Source organism: Dermatophagoides farinae, chromosome 7 (assembly GCF_024713945.1).
Source record: "Dermatophagoides farinae isolate YC_2012a chromosome 7, ASM2471394v1, whole genome shotgun sequence".
NCBI classification, from domain to species: Eukaryota; Metazoa; Arthropoda; class Arachnida; order Sarcoptiformes; family Pyroglyphidae; genus Dermatophagoides; species Dermatophagoides farinae.
The window spans coordinates 4509423-4528482 of NC_134683.1; the positions used below are offsets into that span (position 1 = coordinate 4509423).

General features: G+C 31.6%; 6 protein-coding genes and 2 non-coding genes across 9 annotated transcripts; 5 read left to right on the forward strand and 3 right to left on the reverse strand.

Moving 5' to 3' along the window:
* Nucleotides 1-234: 234 nt before the first annotated feature.
* Nucleotides 235-912, forward strand: ATPsynF (ATP synthase, subunit F). The gene is made up of 2 exons (XM_047060819.2): nucleotides 235-447; nucleotides 514-912. Exons 1-2 carry the CDS (start codon nucleotides 351-353, stop codon nucleotides 765-767), a joined length of 351 nt encoding a protein of 116 aa, XP_046916775.2. The 5' UTR covers nucleotides 235-350; the 3' UTR covers nucleotides 768-912.
* Nucleotides 827-3852, reverse strand: LOC124497193 (ras-related C3 botulinum toxin substrate 1). The gene is made up of 6 exons (XM_047060818.2): nucleotides 3128-3852; nucleotides 2318-3050; nucleotides 2175-2246; nucleotides 2005-2122; nucleotides 1808-1870; nucleotides 827-1735 (listed from the first exon to the last, which is right to left on the reverse strand). The coding sequence occupies exons 2-6, from the start codon at nucleotides 2350-2352 to the stop codon at nucleotides 1442-1444; spliced, it is 582 nt and encodes a 193-aa protein (XP_046916774.1). The 5' UTR covers nucleotides 2353-3050; nucleotides 3128-3852; the 3' UTR covers nucleotides 827-1441.
* Nucleotides 3853-3981: 129 nt separating this feature from the next.
* Nucleotides 3982-18845, forward strand: LOC124497183 (uncharacterized). Of its 2 annotated transcripts, none has more exons than XM_075733025.1 (6): nucleotides 3982-4160; nucleotides 7421-7980; nucleotides 8043-8504; nucleotides 8564-8639; nucleotides 16560-18145; nucleotides 18220-18845. In XM_075733025.1, exons 1-6 carry the CDS (start codon nucleotides 4117-4119, stop codon nucleotides 18423-18425), a joined length of 2934 nt encoding a protein of 977 aa, XP_075589140.1. In that variant the 5' UTR covers nucleotides 3982-4116; the 3' UTR covers nucleotides 18426-18845. The 2 variants fall into 2 exon arrangements, with proteins under 2 accessions (XP_075589140.1, XP_046916764.2); XM_047060808.2 differs by lacking the exons at nucleotides 3982-4160; nucleotides 7421-7980; nucleotides 8043-8504; nucleotides 8564-8639 and adding exons at nucleotides 14807-15460; nucleotides 15531-15692; nucleotides 15767-15840; nucleotides 15902-15969 and having other exon boundaries at nucleotides 16038-18145.
* LOC124497184 (kelch-like protein 28) lies at nucleotides 4475-7386 on the forward strand. The gene is made up of 2 exons (XM_075733030.1): nucleotides 4475-6151; nucleotides 6359-7386. Exons 1-2 carry the CDS (start codon nucleotides 5113-5115, stop codon nucleotides 7258-7260), a joined length of 1941 nt encoding a protein of 646 aa, XP_075589145.1. The 5' UTR covers nucleotides 4475-5112; the 3' UTR covers nucleotides 7261-7386.
* On the forward strand, nucleotides 9880-11175 carry LOC124497190 (chymotrypsin-like elastase family member 3B). Its single transcript, XM_047060814.2, has 2 exons — nucleotides 9880-10740; nucleotides 10814-11175. Exons 1-2 carry the CDS (start codon nucleotides 9887-9889, stop codon nucleotides 11082-11084), a joined length of 1125 nt encoding a protein of 374 aa, XP_046916770.2. The 5' UTR covers nucleotides 9880-9886; the 3' UTR covers nucleotides 11085-11175.
* Nucleotides 10741-12753, reverse strand: mah (solute carrier family member mahogany). The gene is made up of 3 exons (XM_047060812.2): nucleotides 12506-12753; nucleotides 11630-12451; nucleotides 10741-11535 (listed from the first exon to the last, which is right to left on the reverse strand). The coding sequence occupies exons 1-3, from the start codon at nucleotides 12651-12653 to the stop codon at nucleotides 11189-11191; spliced, it is 1317 nt and encodes a 438-aa protein (XP_046916768.1). The 5' UTR covers nucleotides 12654-12753; the 3' UTR covers nucleotides 10741-11188.
* TRNAN-GUU (transfer RNA asparagine (anticodon GUU)) lies at nucleotides 13223-13296 on the reverse strand. The gene has a single exon. It is a non-coding gene; the product is annotated as a tRNA-Asn (tRNA).
* Nucleotides 13844-13993, forward strand: TRNAS-AGA (transfer RNA serine (anticodon AGA)). Its single transcript has 2 exons — nucleotides 13844-13880; nucleotides 13949-13993. It is a non-coding gene; the product is annotated as a tRNA-Ser (tRNA).
* Nucleotides 18846-19060: the final 215 nt, after the last annotated feature.

Genomic DNA, 19060 nt, shown 5'->3' on the forward strand with positions numbered 1-19060 from the left:
CAACAACAGACTAATGGCTATTGATGGTGATTATCGTTTAATTTAAATTGTTTTGTTGATCGTTCAATCGATCGATCAATTGATTGATTGATTGATTGATGAATTGAATCGGATTTTTGTTGTTGTTGCTAGTTTGTTTGCCCGCCATCTAAATTCCAAAGGAAAAGTTTAAAAAACAAACAAAAAAAAACGTAACGTTTTATATGAATGCACCATAACCTTTTGTGTGTGCCCAAAACGTTTGATTCACAAGTTGGTTGTTGTTTTCAGTGAGTGTGTTGTCGAGTTTTTTGGGTTTTCATCAATTTTGAAAGTTTAATTTTTTTTGGGTAACATTATCAATTGTAATAATGGCCAATCGATTATCACCATATTTTGGTAATTATCCAGCTGAATATAATCGTGCCATTCATGGCCCATATGTTCCCACACGTTATTATGGTCCACGTAAGTTTTTTTTTGTTCATGCAAAAACAAACTCAAATTAATGATTTCAAATATCGAATCGAATAGGCGATACACCATTATCCGAGGTTAAAGTGAATGAAATGGTTAGCTGGTTGAATCGTCGTAATGTACATCCGTTTGCAATATGGCAAGCAATGGGTCGGGCATATTATCGTTTCACACATCGTTTTGTTGAACCACGATATGCATCACCGGTTCGTTTCTTTTTCCAAGTGATCACCATGTCATCAATCTTTTTCTACATGTTGAATTATCCGAAAAATTTACGCCATCATAAACAGGCTAAATATCATTGGTAGATTTAAAACGAAACCAACAATCACATTGCTAATGGATTAGAATGAAAAAAAACATCGAATGATGATGAAATGATTTATTAATTAATCTATATAGAAATACAAATTCAATAATAATAATAAAAAAAATTTATTCCAAAAGAAAAAACTGAATCTCATTTTGTTTTCGCAAACATCAAATGGCAATTGATTATTGCAAACAAAAAAAAAATGATTTTACACAATCTTCAAAATCAGGTGCTTGCGCGTGCAACATATGATTGTTGGTCATTTGGTCATTTTATCATAACACGTGCTTTTTGTTATTATTTTGATGATGGGCAAATGAAAAAAAAGAATTGAAAAATAGATAAAAATCATCAGTATATATATATAGGACATATATAGGTGTAATATTAATTAATAAAATCAATCAATCATAATATCAATTCATAAATTATTCACATGTAAAATATTCTTTGTGTGTGTGTGTGGGTGTGTGTATGTTTTTTTGGCTTTTGTTGTTTATGTGATAAATAAATGTGGCTGTTTTGTTTGGATGGAGTTTTTGCTCTTGATTGAAAATTCGAATGTTTGTATTTTTTGTTTGAATGAAATGAGCTTTGCTTTGTCTTCATGTTGTTTTGTCGCTGCTGTCGTAGTTTTTGTTTATTCGTCGATTATTTTTTATTTTTTGTTCAAAGAATATTACAACGATGCCTATTACGTTTTGGTTTCGGTTGTGGACATAGTACAGCTCTTATTGATTCATCAAACACATTTTTTAGACCTTTCTGTGTTAATGCTGAACATTCCAAATATTTTACGGCACCAATTTCTTTTGCCATACCTAAACCTTGTGGATATGTTATTGGTGCTAATTTACGTTCTTTTAGCTTTTCATTTGTACGTGGATCATCTCTTAGATCTAATTTCGTGCCAACAAGAATGATTGGCGTATTTGGGCAGTGATGGCTCACTTCAGGATACCACTGGTGAAGAAGAATAAAAAAAAAATAAAGTTAAACAACCACAACAGCAACAATAGGACAACATTAGCTTACCTTGGCTCGAACATTTTCAAATGAAGCTGGATTTACAAGCGAAAAACAAATTAAAAATACATCCTAATCAAGTGATTTGAATATAATAATAAAAATTTTATAAGCCAAAAACAAACAAAAAAATTTCAAATCAATTTCATTTGCACTTTGATGATACGTAATGATAATTTAGTTTTAATAATAAAAAAAAATCATACCGTTTGTGGATATGATAATGGCCGTAAACGATCATAATCTTCTTGGCCGGCTGTATCCCAAAGGCCTAGATTGATTGGTTTACCATCCACCATAACATTGGCTGAATAATTATCGAATCTAAAAAAGGGGAAAAAATGTAGAATTTTTCAATACACAAAAAAAAACTTACACAGTGGGTATATATTCACCAGGAAATGCATTGGTAGTATAGCTGATTAATAGACAGGTTTTACCGACGGCACTTTATATCCACGAAAAAAAAAATCAAAATTATCATCAAACGAAATTGGAATATTTGGATCATTCACTTACCCATCACCGACGACAACACATTTGATGGCTTGCATTATTATGATGATGATTTTTTTTGGTTATCGATAGAATAAACCACCAGATACTGTAACATACACACTATATAAACCCGAATTGAATCAGATCACACACACACACAAATGCACAAAATAAAAAACGAAGAAAACAACAACAACAAAAATAAAAACAAAGCAAATCAAGAAAAAAACTTAACAATAATTCTCGTATTTGAACACAGGATCTGGCAGATTATTATCATCAACTATGGTGATTCAATTGGATCAAATTCAACAAAAACATAGACACAAATACACACACACACAGACAGAAAGAAAGAACAAAATTCCCGTGTACTACTACAACAAGGATGTTGTTGATTTAATCTCCAAAAAAAAAAAATCAAATGTTTGGCTTGAATTTATTGTTTTCTTGTTTCTAGAGATTATGATGAAGATGATGATGATTGGGCCAACAATGATTAATGCTGGGTGGTGGTGAGCCCAGATGATTAAACAATCTTTTTTAAGAATACGTGTTGTTGGTTGGTTTTTACTCCCTAGGTTAGATGATCATATAAGATATATATCTTTAAAAAATTTTTATTATTTGATGATGATGATGATTGATGATAATTGTCATGTCATTCAGTTAAAGATAGTGGAAATTGTTTTGTTACTGATGATGATTATGATGATGATGATGGATCAATTTATCAAATGGTCCATATGTAAATCTATGAAATCAAAATATCATTGATGATGATGATGATGTTATTTGAGGTCAAAATAGAAAATCAAACAATTTACTTACTTTTATTGAACATATACAATTACTATAATAATTAGTAAAAAAACAATCGTCAGATTAATTAATTTAAAACAATTTAAGGCGTCTTGTATACAAAAACAATGATGATCATCAGGAAAAATATCTTTATGATGATGGTGATGGTGATGGTGGTGGTGGGTGGTGCATTTGTGGTAATAGCCGTGTCGAAGCCGCTATTTTTTATTTATTATTGCTCATACTGCTTCGTTTATTTTATTTTTTGGTGCGTGTCTGTGTGTGTGTATTGTATATAGCCGATAGTTTTTGTTTCTCTATCTCTCTCTCTGGTTATATTATCGATTTGGATTTCGAAACGAAAGACAGAAAAGAAAAAAAATTTGAGCAACAGGAGCAATGATGTGTCAACAATAACAAAATACACACACACACACACACACAATGAAAAAAGCCGGATCTAAACAAATGAAAAAAAAATTTGAAAAACTAAAGAATCAATTGATGGACAAGAATTTAAAGATTTTGCCAAAAAGTGTTGTGTGTAGGCGGTTGACCGGAATTTTTTTTTCAAAAAAGGAAACCAAAATAACCAGAAAAAAAACCGATTTGCAAACAACACACACAAACACAGACAAAAAAAAAATCGAATGAATTGAAACACAGCATGCAACATTTGATCAGATTGCTCATCAACAGAGAAACGGGCACGGGCACGGGCACTGAGCGTTATAAGCCACGAAGCAATCATCATATTAACACCACCCCGTATCAATAGTAACGACATCTATCGGAAATTGTTAAAAATGAAAAATTCGAATACAAAAAAAAAAAAAAATATTCATAAATATTGTTACCATCATACTCCTCTCTTCTTAATCCACATTGTTTTTCTTTTTCGTTCCAAAACACTGTGCAGTGTGTGATGTGGCCAATATTCATTCGAGTGAAAAAATTGAATTTTTAAAATTTTTTAAAATTTTCTCCTCATTAATCATCATTGACTTGAAACAAAAATGAAACTTGTACGACGAGATATTGATCCAAAAACTCATAAAGGGTAAGTTTGTGTTGAATTTTTTTTCCGATTCATTTCAATTTCATGATCGAAACTCTTTCTCTTTCGATTATGAAATATCTTGTTCCAATTTTTTTTCTTTTCATTCACAAAGTCAAAGTCAAAATTTTCTAATTACCAAAAATGAAATGTTCCAATTATCATGTGCCACTGAGATAAAAAAAAAGAAAAAAACTTGTTTTTCTCACTCGGTCTCTTCCTGTTTTGTTTTGTGATTTTGAATCAAAAACAAAATCGTGTGTGGGTGTTTGTTTGTTTTTTGAAAAGAGACAAAATTTTGAGTGTCAAGTTTTTTTCCTTTAATCAACAACAAACTTTGTTGTTGATGATTATGTTGGTCGTGGTGGTGGTGGTTCACAACAAACGCGAATCCAAATCCTCAATGTCAAACATGGCTACAATTGTTGATCGTAGTGGTTACAGTTAGTGGACAGAAACACAACTGCGTTTCATTTCATTTCATTTCTTTTTTTTTTGGAACAAACACAATATTTGTGCATGTTTTTCAAGTCTCTCCTTTTTTTCTCCACTTACTCTTTCGTGATTATATTCTTTCCATAGACGTTCTTGATGGTTACTTCTAGAATCATCACTTGTTGTGTCATAAAAAATTTTTTTTTGTTTCATTTCCTGTTTCATTTATATATCGACAACGAAAAAAAAATTCCATTCGATATTCGTTCGACAACAACAACAAAACACAGAAAAAAAACAATCGTATTGATCATGCGCATTGAGCATTGAACCTATTTTTTTTTGTTCATTGTTTTGTTTTGTTTTCTTAAAAAAACAAATCTAATCATCATCATCATCATTGTTTGTTTGTTTGTTTGTTTGTTATTGCTACTGATTGATTAAATCATCATCAGATCAGATTTTCGTCTGCCTAAATAAACAAATTCTATCCGGTGCCTTTGTTTTTGTTAATCAAATCATGGATATTGAAGAAGAAAACGATATTTTTGATGAATATCATCAAAAACATCAACAACAACAATCAATGATCATTGGAACATCATCATCATTGTCGCCAATGGTTGTTGAAACATCATCGTCATCATCATCATTTAATAATAATTCAATTACAGGACTATTATGGAATAGTTCGAATAATTTAGCACAAATGTATCGTATGCGTCCAAAATTATGTGATGTATGTCTAGTAACGGACGATGGTTGCCATATTTATGCACATCGCGCCATATTATCATCATCGATGCATTATTTTTCAACAATGTTTATTGGACAAGATTTTTCAACTGAATCCACTAATTGTATTATTGATGATCATGTTGATTCAAGAATCAATAACATATCATCATCATCATCATCGACAACAGCATCAGCATCTACGTCATATAATGTAAATTTTATTGAACAAAATCAATATCAGATATCGATAAAAAATCTGGATGGAAATAGTTTGAATGAAATAATTAAATATTGCTATCTTGGCATTGTGAATATCAATGAAACAAATGTCCAGATGTTATTATCAGCAGCAACAATGCTCAATTGTAAAGATATCATCAAGATTTGTTGTGAATTTTTACGTTCCAAATTACAAACATCAAACGCAATTGGCATATATTCATTTGCTGAAATTATGGGCTGCAAAGATTTAAAAGATTTTACATTCGCATTCATTTTACAAAATTTTGTACAAATATTTCAAAATGATGAATTTATACAATTATCTACGGAACGTGTGGTGGAAATTATCTCTTCGGATTATCTTGATACCGGTGATGAAGGTGAACATATTGTACTTGCCGCTGTTATTAATTGGATAATGTTTGATTATAATGAACGACGACAATATCTTTCGCAGCTAATTGAACATATCCGATTTCCAAGATTTAATCAAGAAGAATTGATCAATATTGAAAATGAATATCCATTGGTTAAAAATGAACCAGCATCAAAAGATTTACTTATCGAAGCATTGAAATATCATTTAATGAAAAATTCTTATGACATTAATTCATTACTATTGACTTCTACTACCGTACAGCAATGTAATGATTCAATGAATGATGAAATTGTCGATAATGATGATGATGGTAAATTGAAAAATTATCCATTATTATCATCATCATCTACGTCATCATGGAATAATAAAAATTTATCATCAAATTTATTGAAAAATATACCAAAAGTATTTGATTTGACAAATGCACGTTTCCGGGAACGGATATCAAGAACACGGCAACAATGTTTAATTGTCATTGGTGGCCAAGCGCCAAAAGCTATTTGTCAATGTGAATATTTTGATTTCTCAACAAATAAATGGAATGAATTCATTTGTGAATTGCCATCAAGACGTTGTCGTTCCGGTATCGTTGTACATCATGGTCTTATCTATGCTATCGGTGGTTTTAATGGTCAATGTCGTATACGTTCCGTGGATATGTTTGATCCAAAATCCAATAAATGGACACAATGTGCAAGTCTCGAGGTGAAACGTTCAACATTAGGTGCCTGTGTTCTTAATGGTCTTATCTATGCTGTCGGTGGTTTCGATGGAACATTAGGCCTGCAATCAGCTGAAGTTTATAATCCAATTACACGTTCATGGCGTTTTATTGAACCGATGACAACACGTCGATCATCTGTTGCTGTTGTTACATTAAATGGTCTTTTATATGCTGTCGGTGGTTATGATGGTTCAAGTCGTCAATGTCTTTCATCGGTTGAATGTTATAATCCTGAAATAGATCATTGGAAAAGAATCCCGGATATGTCACAACGTCGTAGTGGTGCTGGTGTTGAAGTGTTATATGAAAAAATCTATGCAATTGGTGGACATGATGGCCCAGCGATACGTAAAAGTGTTGAATGTTATGATCCTACCACCAATCAATGGTCACAATGTGCTGATATGATATACGCTAGACGTAATGCAGTAGTCGTATCAAATGATGGTTTGCTTTACGTTGTCGGTGGAGAAGATGGTCAAACGAATTTGAAATCCGTAGAAGTTTATGATCCAAAATCAAATTCATGGTCATTGTTATCATCCGAGATGAGTATTGGACGTAGTTATGCTGGAGTTGCTGTCATCGAGAAAACGTGGCCATAGAGATTATTTTATTTTACATGATTAGATTCAATTTAGTTTGTTATGTGTAATTCTGAATATTTTTTTTTTTTGGCATTTTTCACATTTGTTTGTTAATAAAAGATTGATTTATTAAAAAATGAAAAATTTTCAAATTTTGTTTGTTTTTTTTCCACAATAGATATGTTGTATTGATACCTGAAGAAGAAGAAGATATGTGGCATTTATATAATATACTACAAGAAGGTGATCGTATACGTGCTAGTACATTAAGAAAAGTAATCACTGAATCGGCTACTGGTTCAACTGGTGCGAATAAAATTCGTACAACATTAACAATCCAAATTGAATCAATTGATTATGATTTTGATGCTTGTATGTTGCGTGTAAAAGGGAAAAATGTGGCAGAAAATCAATATGTTAAACTTGGTCAATATCATACTATCGATATTGAATTGAATCGTAAATTTACCCAATGGAAAGAAGAATGGGATTCATATTCAATGGAAAGAATGGAAATAGCATGTGATCCGATGAAAAATGCAGATCTAGCGGCAATCGTTATGAATGAAGGTATTGCACATGTTTGTCTGATAACCGATTCAATGACATTGGTACGATCGAAAATTGATGTACATATTCCACGTAAACGTCGTGGACATTGTGATCAACACGAGAAAGCGATGCAAAAATTTTATGATCAAATTATTCAGGCAATCATAAGGCATGTTAATTTTGATGGTATGTTTTGTGAATGAAAATCAATCAATTGATTAATCAATCGCTGATTTTTTTTGTGACAGTTGTCAAATGTTGTCTAATTGCAAGTCCTGGTTTTGTGAAAGATCAATTTTTTCAATATCTAATGGAATATTCCACAAAGAATGATAATAAAACAATATTGGATAATCGAAATAAATTCATTCTTTGTCATTCATCATCGGGTTTTAAACATTCGCTAAAAGAAATTCTGGCTGATCCATTATTACAAAATCGATTGGCCGACACAAAAGCAGCAAAAGAAGTGAAAATATTACAAGATTTTCAACGTATGCTGATGACAGATTCATCACGTGCTTTCTATGGCCGTCGCCACGTTGAACGTGCAATCGAAGCACAAGCCGTGGAAACTTTATTAATATCAGATCGTTTATTTCGTTATAAAGACGTTACGATCCGGCGAAAATATATCGAAATTGTGGATAAAGTTCGTGAATTGGGTGGTGATGTACGAATATTCTCTAGCCTTCATGTATCAGGTGAACGTAAGTATTGGAAATAATTTTCCATTCAAAATTTAAAATTTTTCTATAAATTCACACAGAATTGGACCAATTTACGGGCATAGCGGCCATCCTGCGATTTCCAGTGGCTGAAATTGAAGATGAAGATTTAGATGAAGAAGCTGATGTTGAAGAAGAAGAAGAAAAACAAGAAAGAGGTGACAATGATAAACAACAACAAGACAACGATGATGATGATGACCAAAGATGATGAATGGTTTTTTTTATCATTTCGGTTATATGGATTATTTGGAAATTTGTTTTTTTTCTGGGCGTTTGTTAATTCTATATTTATCTAAATAATTATGTTTTTTTCGTTTTTTTTTGGTGGTAAAAAAAATGATGATGATGATGAGAATGTTTAATGTTCATATTTTTTATGGTTTTTTTTTGATTTTTAGAAAGAAAAAAAAATTATTACAACTTAATCTAGATGTATGAAAAATGAATATGTTTAAAAAAAAAATAAAAATAAAAATTCTTATCATCCTAATCAATCAATCAATGATGATGATGATGATAAAGAGGTAATAAAACATGTCAGCATCAGCATGCGTTTCGCACATTAATGATAATGTATGTATGTATGTATTACATCGGAATCATAGGATCAAATGTAAAAAAAGAAAACACATGTAAATGGACCATTCATAGGATGAATGACCATGATGATGATAAAATCATTGGGCTGTCATCTTTTTTTTCATATTTCATAATTCCCTTATACAGATTAGATTTGTTCGAATGTCAAAACAACAACAACAAAATGATGATGAACCCCATTCGAACCAATTTTTGTTTTCTTGTTTTTTTTGTGGTTATCAAATTTTACAAATCAATTTGCAATTTGCCATCAAAAAATTTTTTTTTTTTTACAATTCAAATTGACATTTTGATTTGTGTCTGTGTGTACACCGAATCGACCAAAAAAAAAAAAAAAAAATTTTTTCGATTGCATGAAAAAAGATTATATCGAAAGTGAATTTTTTTTGGTGAAGTAAAAGTGAAATCAAGTGAATGACCGCCACCGTTCCATCAATCCTACACGCACACAATCTGGTAATCGAATGAATTGACAGCGATATGTAAAGAAATAAAAAAAAACTTTCGTTTTTTTTTTATTAGGGTTGATCATTCATTCATCTATTTACATTTCGTTCAATCATATCATACCAAAATGGTAAATATGAAGAATGAAAAGAATGTGTAGCCAATAACCAGAAAAAAAAGATGAAGACGATAAAATTCCTTAGCTAAATGAATGAACGAGTGAATCCTTTCTTTCTCGTTTTAGTCGCGTCTATCAATGATAATTTTGAAGAATCATGAATGGGTATAAAAATCACATTCACCATTTCATTTGAATGTCAATGTTTGAACAAAAAAAAAAAAACACGATGGCTGCTATTTGTAAATCATCATCATCATCATCATTTCTGTTGATAAATTGTATTCTATTGATCACATGCGTTTTGGCTAATGATGATGAATTTGGTACACGACCATTACGTCTGAAACGATTTATTAAAAGTCGATCCACTACTACTACAACAACAACTACGGAAGCACCTGATCCTATTGAACAAGAAATTGATGATGATATTCCAGATGAACAATTTCCACCATCATCATCAACGAATAATACAAATGAACCGATTTCAATTTCAGTACCAGATTGTGGTCGTACAAGATTTTTCTCTATCGATCGTATCGTAAATGGACGGCCAGCATCACCGGGCCAATTTCCATGGCAAGTTTTTTTGCGTATTTCCACCCGAGATGGTGACATGGTTTGCGGTGGTTCGATTATTAGTCCACGATGGATTCTAACTGCTGCACATTGTGTTACCAGTGAACAAACCGGATCATATTCAGCACAAGCTGTTGAAGTTGTTGCCGGTAGTTTGATTCGTGGTGGTCATGGAGACTCACGACGTATTTCACGTAATGCTGATTGTGCATTCAAACATCCTGGTTGGCGTGGCGTACGTGGTCAATTCACCAATGACATTGCATTGATACGATTGCCGAAAAATAATCCATTACGATTAACATATCAAAAAGGTGGAAATATCAATGCAATTTGTTTACCACCGAAACGTTCACCACCATTTGATTATCGTGGTGCGGCACGTGTTGCTGGTTGGGGATTAACACGTGATCGTGGTGTATTGGCACGTACATTACAATATACAGATATTAATGTCATTTCAGATAGGTTTGTCAGATTTTGATTTTTTTTTCTATTCATTTATTAATTTCGATCAATTTTTGTTGTATTTTGTATTTAGTGAATGTCGTCGATATCAATATCCGGTGAATATTGCCAATTCAATGGTATGTCAAGGTGTTGAGAACAGTGCCCCATGTCAAGGTGATTCTGGTGGACCATTAATTATTCGTCAAGGTAATCAATATGTACAATTTGGCCTTGTTTCATTCGGTCCTGGTATCTGTAATAATGGTCGTATACCAAACACAGTGTTTACACAAGTTTCTTATTATCTTGATTGGATTGAAAATACAATTCGACAATTTGAAAATCGTGATCAATGTCGATGAATTAAATGAATGTAATTGATTGATTGATTGATTATTGAAATAATTGCCAAATTGAATCAATAAATAAAATTTGAATGAAAAAAAAACAAAATCACAGATTCAATTCAATTGTTCGTACGATTTTGGCTACCAGCAATATAACAAGCTGATTGTAATGGTTCCCAACGTGACAGTGTTCCATATGTGGATGCAATACCACCACTAGTGCCGGTTATAATCAATAAAATGAATACAATTTTTAGCCATAACGAATAATTATATTCATCGTTTTTTTCTTCATAGTTATCACATAATTTCATATAAAACATTGGTGGCAATATAAATGACATTATCGTTAATGTTGTACCGCCAATCAATTCTAATATTTGACCAAAATTTGGAAATGTTGCACCCAAAAATGTCATTAACAGTAACATTAATGTCCGGAATAATAATCGTTTCCATGTGAATTCTATTCAATTTCATTATAATATATCGATAGTATCGGAATAGTATCGGAATTATTATAGATAATATTCATTTTAATTCAAAATAATCAAATTTACCTTTTGGTATACGAATTAATTCTTCTAAATCCAAGAAAACCGGATTGATTGTGATCGGTATGACAGCGCTGAAATGAACGAGAAAACAGCAACGAACAATTATGATGAAAATGTTGAGTAAATTATCGGATTCAAAATTATTCAGAATGTTTGTTGCAGCATTCATGCCGAACGCTGCATAACCAAATGAAGCCACCGGAATGTAAAGCGTCAAAAGACCAATGAAACCAAAAATAACGGCCTTACTAAATTGATTTTTATCACGCATATCATTCTGAAAACTTGGAAATGCTGCTGCACCACCAAATGCATAGAATGCAATACCAAAACAACTGGCAAAACTTTCGAAATTCTGTATCCGATATTCATGAATGAAACCATGACGTTGTACTTGTATAGCTAACGATATGATCAATAAAATCGATCCAATTGTCGTCGATAATGTAGCCATATAAGCGATTGGCCAAAAATCGATTGGTGATCCAAAAAGTATTGGCACCAAAAATAAAACGCTTGTAATCGGTATCCATTGACAGATGTTATAACCGATGAATGATCTAGTTAATTGTGATAACAGATCACTTGTGAATAACATGAATACGGTTGTTGCACAGGTATTCGTTACATTCATCAATATCGATACAAATGCACCCATATAAGGGCCATATGCATATGAACCAATTGTTGCAAATGGTTTGCGTGTCAAACCTTGGCGAAATTCTGGATAACGATCTTCCAATATCATCCATGATTTAGCCAGATAAAAACCCGATATAGTGGCACATATTGCAGCGAAAAATATGATTGGTATGCCGAACCAACCTGTGAAAAAAGTTTAAGAAAAAAAAATTTCAAACAGCCACAAAAAAAACTTACTTGCTAATGAAATGGCATGCGGTAATGTAAGTAGACCACCACCAGCTAATTCACCGATAATAAAAAATATTGCCGTTATAAGTGAGAATCCACCACGATGTTGTTGTTTTTTTCCATCAGACTTTTCAATAATAACATTCGAATCCATTACTTTCTTGGTTTTATCCACTAAAATACGTTATAATAATGATGATGATGAATAAATCGTTCGATTTTTATTACTATCAATATAGATAGATTGATAGCCTCGATTATAATCAACCACGAGATAATAGATGGATAATAATCACCATCACATCATCATCATGATTATTGATAAAAAAAAGACATTTAGTGCGTTTTATATATATCATCTTGGCATAACCATCTTGAAAGTTAATTAATCACATTCCATCGAAATGATTGTTCTTCTTTGTTTGTTCCACTTTATTGTTTTCCATCAAAGATAAGATGAGGAGAAAAACCTTTGAACCCAAAAAAACAACAACAACAACACTGGTATTGTCACCTTGTTTTTGATGATTGAAAAGATAACAATTGTAACATAAATTTAAAAAAAAAAATTATCGCTACTGGATGGGATCGAACCATCAACTTTTTTGATAATTTGAAAAGAATACAATCGTAACTTTGAAAAAGAAAAATATAAATTTCGTTTTGTTTATTCGCGCGACCTTTGACACAATTGTAACTTCAAAAAAAAAAAAAATAAATAAACGCGACTGGATGGGATCGAACCATCAACCTTCCGGTTAACAGCCGGACGCGCTAACCGATTGCGCCACAATCGCTGTTGATGAAAATATCGCTTCATTTCTCCACGGATCATTAATAATCGACTGAGAATTAAACCGGTTAAGCCCCACATATGGGCAAATAGCGTACACAAACTTTTTGTTTATCATCGATGCAGTCCTCGTTTCACTTGTTGCTCGAGTGTCCTGCTTTCAATTTGGAAAGATCCCGATTCATGATTAATGCCAAATTTAATAATGTTGATGTGTCGGCGTGGCTCCAAGATGAAGCTTTGCCATTGTTTTTGGTTTACATTAATTTTATTTATTTTCTAGTTTAATTATGCAATAATTGTTTCCTTCCTTCTGTACTATTTTTGGTTTTGTATTTTTCTTAAATACCCTTGTAATTAATAACCGACTAAGAATTAAGGCGGTTAAGCCCCACATATGGGCAAATGGCGTACACAAACTTTCAATTGCAAGAATTATTTATTGATGATCACTTGTTAGAAATCACGATTAAAGGTCGATTTATCATTTTCCGATGATGATGTATTTGATCGATTCTGTTCGATATGCTAGTGCTGTCATGATAGTGATTGCGACTATGGCTGAGTGGTTAAAGCGATGGACTAGAAATTAGAGTTTTCTGAAAATCTAATTTTCTGAAATTAGAATTTTTCGGAAATTTCTGGAACTGGTAGTGATCCATTCTCCATTGGAGGCGTAGGTTCGAATCCTACTGGTCGCGTTGCGTCATAAAAATGGTCAATCTTTTTGCATCAAACAAAAACCACCAATTTCCCTGGTAGTGCGAAAAGTCTGAAAATCTGAAAATTGGCTCAAATAATTCTGAAAATCCTTTATTATGGCTTAAAAAATCTGAACACACTTTGTATACAATACAATTGATTATAATTATTATTTTTTTTTATTAATTATCTTGAGACTAAATTAAATACATCATATATGTTTTGGTTGTGTATTCAATTAGTGAATTGTCGATTGTTGATGAACATTTAGGTGAAAATAGGTGAAAAAAAGGAAAACAAAATTTTTTTTTTTCGCCGAGTTTGCTCAGTGGTTCATTGACATGGTTTTCATCATTTTTGTTTGTTTATTATTGTCAAAGACAAAATTGACAATGTTGATTATTGAATTGAGGCGATTCATGAGAGAATCTTTCGATTCAAAGTAATGAAAGAGTCGAATAAAACTTCTGATAGTCAAAATAATTCTGATTTTCAGTCAAGTAAAGATAAAAAGCTCGATAATTTTAATGATTTGACCTCTTTATTTGGGTGAAAATTCCAAATTCGGTTAACGGGTTCCAAGTTGTGATGAAATTTGATTATTTGGAATCAAAAAAAAAAAAAAAATTAATTAATTAGTAAATCACATTACCATTGATTGATTGACTATACAGTTTTTTTTCCATCATTCAGGATCTAATTTATTTATTTCTGGGAAATTACCACACCCTTATCAAAATCTAGAAGAGAAAAAAGAGCAAAAGGAAACAACAACAACAACAGTCTTTATCATCAAATGAGTAATTTGATATTTTTTTTCCATTCTAATCATAACCAAACTTTTGAAAGAAAAAAAAATTTTTAAAAAATGATGTAACATTCTTTATGAATGAATATACAAAATCATCATTTGCATTTCATCTTCTCACCCTCCTCCTCCTTCAATTGAATCATCATCATCATCATCAATTGATGCATTATTATGCTCATACGACGTTATCGTTTCCTCCTCCTCATCTTTATTCGTCATTTTCTTTTCATCATCATCATCATTGATTTACTCGCTATTCATCTTACTATACAAAAATACTAACTAAATAAACCGAAAAAAATTCGTGAAATTGTAAGCAAAAAAATAAAAAAAAAGACAAACAACAACGACGAAACAAAACTGTCGCTGTTAAAGAAGAAGATTGTATCAAACAAACAAACAAAAAAATTTAAACATTTTACACACACCCTGTGAATCCCGTGATTATCATTATCATCATCATCATCATCATTAATTGTTTATAGACTGGTGCACCAAAAAAAAAACAATTGAATCGATTGGTTTTTTAACAAAAGCAACTGCGATTTACACACATTTCTCTTCTGATTGAGTCATTTTTTTTTGTTAATTTAGAATCGAACGTTTTTTTCTCTCCCTGGATTCGGTTGTTCGTTGATAATAAAGATATATTTGGGTATGTTTGTTCTGTTGTTATTTGTCCATCCATGTTTGTACTAATGATGAAAATTTTTTTTTCTCTCAAGACACGAACGATATAACGGTGATAAATTAATTGCTGTCGTTTTTTTTGTGTTTTGTTTTCATCATTTGAACGAAAAAAAAGATCACCATAATGAACACTGTTAATGATAAAATATCTGTAAAAAATTTTAATGATTTTTTCGAAAACGATCAAACATCTCGTGGTGAGTTTTTTTTTTGTTTATTTCAAATGACCAATTTAATTTAAAAATTAATCATTTATTCATCATATATTCAGCTTTTAGCCGATTAGCTGAAAGAAAATTGAAAAAATTTGAAAAAGTTGCACCAAAATTTTATAAATACAATAGGGTGAGTTTGTTTTTTGTTCCGATGATTTTCATCACAATTTTCTAATTCAATTGATTTTCAGGATGAATTGTTGGCCTTATCGCAGCATCCAACATCAAAAATGACAAAAACAGAATTCCATGCTCGATTGTAAGTCTTTTTTTTTGCATTGAAAAAAATTGAATCAATTTAATTTATGACGAAACAAAAAAAAATAGGAAAAATCCCGAATTAGATGAAGAAATTATTCTATCGTTTCAGAAAAAGGATCGTCATAATAATGATTTGATTGATTTTTTAATGGATAATAATCGATCCACTGGTGGATCAACGTCTAATCGTTCGTCATATAATAACAATAATAATCATTCATCAGGAATGAGCAATACAAATAATAATATCAGTAGCAATAATAATGAAAATGCGATAAAAACCTATCATCGTTATAGTAAATATAATAATCATTCATCTGGTGGACAACAGCAACAAAGTTGGCGTACCGCCGATCGCTTTAGTCCAAATTTTCGTAAAATGATTCGTGATGGTGGTGGTAGTGGCAATCATCGCACTGGTGGTGGTCGACGTAATGATGGTTCATCATCACATCATCATCATCATAGAAATCATCGTTATGATAATGGACGTATGAATGATAATTATAATTCAAAAAATGAACCAGAACCAGAATGGTTTTCTGATGGACCAAAATCAATGACAGATTTTATCGATCTCAAAGGTTTTGATGACGATGATGATGATGATTATAATGGTGATGATGGGGATTTAATCGAAGAAGAAAATGATGAGGAATTGATGATAAAATCATTGGATGAAAAAACTCATAAAGGTGAATCATCATCGTCATCATTTTTATTTAGTGATATTTCAAAAGATGATTTTAGTTCGTTACTCGATTCATCGGATATATCGATATTGGATAATGATCTGTCACAGATTTTCGGCATGAATTCTAGCCGTTCAGCACGATGGTTTAAAAGTAAAATGGCCAACAATAGTCGTGATGGTAATGATGATGATCGGAATAATGAACGAAAATTATCATCAACATCATCATCATCGACTATCGCTATGAATGATTCAAATATTTCATTAATGGATTTATTTCAAATGAAAAATATCGATATCATTCAATTACAGCAAACATTACCACAAATGCCAACTAATCAAATCCAATTGTCTAAAGCTGTTAATGTAAGTGAATTGGAAGCATCGTTGTTGAATAGTAATAATACTACAGGTTCATCGTCATCATCATCATCATCATCATCGATACAAACACCAAAACCAATGAAAAATGAATTATCAGCTGAAGATTTAGCCATTATGTCAAAGTTGAAATTTTTAGCTACACCACAATCACCACCGACAACAACCACAATGCCATCTCAAACACCAACAAATTTGCCTATTATGATTGATGATGAAAATAACAAGTCATTATCATCATCATTTGATTCAACATCATTACATGCAATGTTTGATAAATCATTTCGTCATAATTCACCAACAATTGTTGCCGAAAATCAATCATCGGCCACAAACAATCAACTGAATCATGAAATTTCAGAATTGGATATACTAAAACGAAGATCGTTGCAGCCACAGCCACAACAACAACCACCACCGCCACCGATGCATCATCCATCATTGGATGGTTTTCCATTTGTTATGCCTCCTCCTCTTAATCATTCGACCGGTGTACGTCCTTTATTTTCCGTTGGACATCCAGCTTTACATCCCGCATCCGCTACAATGCCTTTAAATCAATTGAATCCAATGGCGCCAATGAATCGAATGCAATTTCCTACACATCCTCAAACACCATTCATGATGGGCGGTTTTCCACGTATGATGATACATCCATCATTGAGGGCACCAGGTGCTGGAGTTGCTGCTGAAAAACATTTTATGAATCTTGATCATCATGGACAACCACAACATTCAAATCCAGCGGCATCAAACCTATTTCGAATCATTCCTACACCACATGGTCATACTACTAATATTCGAAATCCACCAATGAATCTTCATGCTATGATGTTGAATAATGAATCACGACCAGATGTAAATCAATGCGAAGATAATAATTCAATGACGCATAAAATGCTCAAAAATTCAAAATTTACACCAACATCAGTGTTTCGAAAACTCAAAGATCATGAAAATCAAGCTAATAAAGCTAAAACAAATTTGCAGCAAAAAATTTCAACAACCGAACCAGGTATTGGGGGTAGCATTCAATCACAGCAACAACAACAAAAATCATCTCATTCAATTAATAATAGTGATAATAATACACCAAAAAGTTAGTTATTAATAATTAGTTTATAATTTTTTTTAATTGATTTTGTTTTTTTTTTATTATTAAAAAAATCCTAGATCTAAGTGAAATGACAAATCTATTGATGCAACAATTGAACATTACAAATAATTCATCGATCAAACAACAATCATCAGAAATGCCCAGTTCAAAATCGTCATCATCATCAGGTACAATAGTGAATCCAAATGATATATTCAATGTATTTAAAGTGTCAAATCCTGTTAATAATAAATCATCATCATCATCCGATAACCAACGATAATCATCTTATGAACATTGGAAATAATAATACAAATAATCCAAATGGCAATCGAATAGAATTACCACCATTACCATTACAAAATGCTTTGACACTTGAAGATTTAGAAAAATTGTAAATTTAGATTGATTATGATGATGATAATTTTTCATCATTTATGTTGTGTGTATAAATGTAACCTATGAATCGTTTTTTTTTCTCAAATTAAATCATCACATCACTCGAAAACACACAGAAAACTTGTGTAGTAAAAAAAAAATCACACATACACACACACACACACAGAATACAGCTTTGTTCAATTGAATTTCTCAGATTTTCAAAAACTAAAAAAAAAAAAATTTTTGTAATTTGTGCATTACCCAGAAAACATCAATCATCAATTCAATTATGAATTAACAATTTTACCGGTTTTTTTAAAAATTGAGTCTTTTTTTCTTCTCTCTCTATTTCAAATCAAATTTGAATCAAAAAAAAATTCGCTTTCATTTCATTTTATTATTACTATTACTACCCTACCCGTATACTTTTAATCATCACCATTTATGAATGACACACACGCACACACACCCCTTTACACACTAAATTTTTTCATTCATTCATTCATTCATCGCTGTGATATTTTTTTTTCTTGCCTA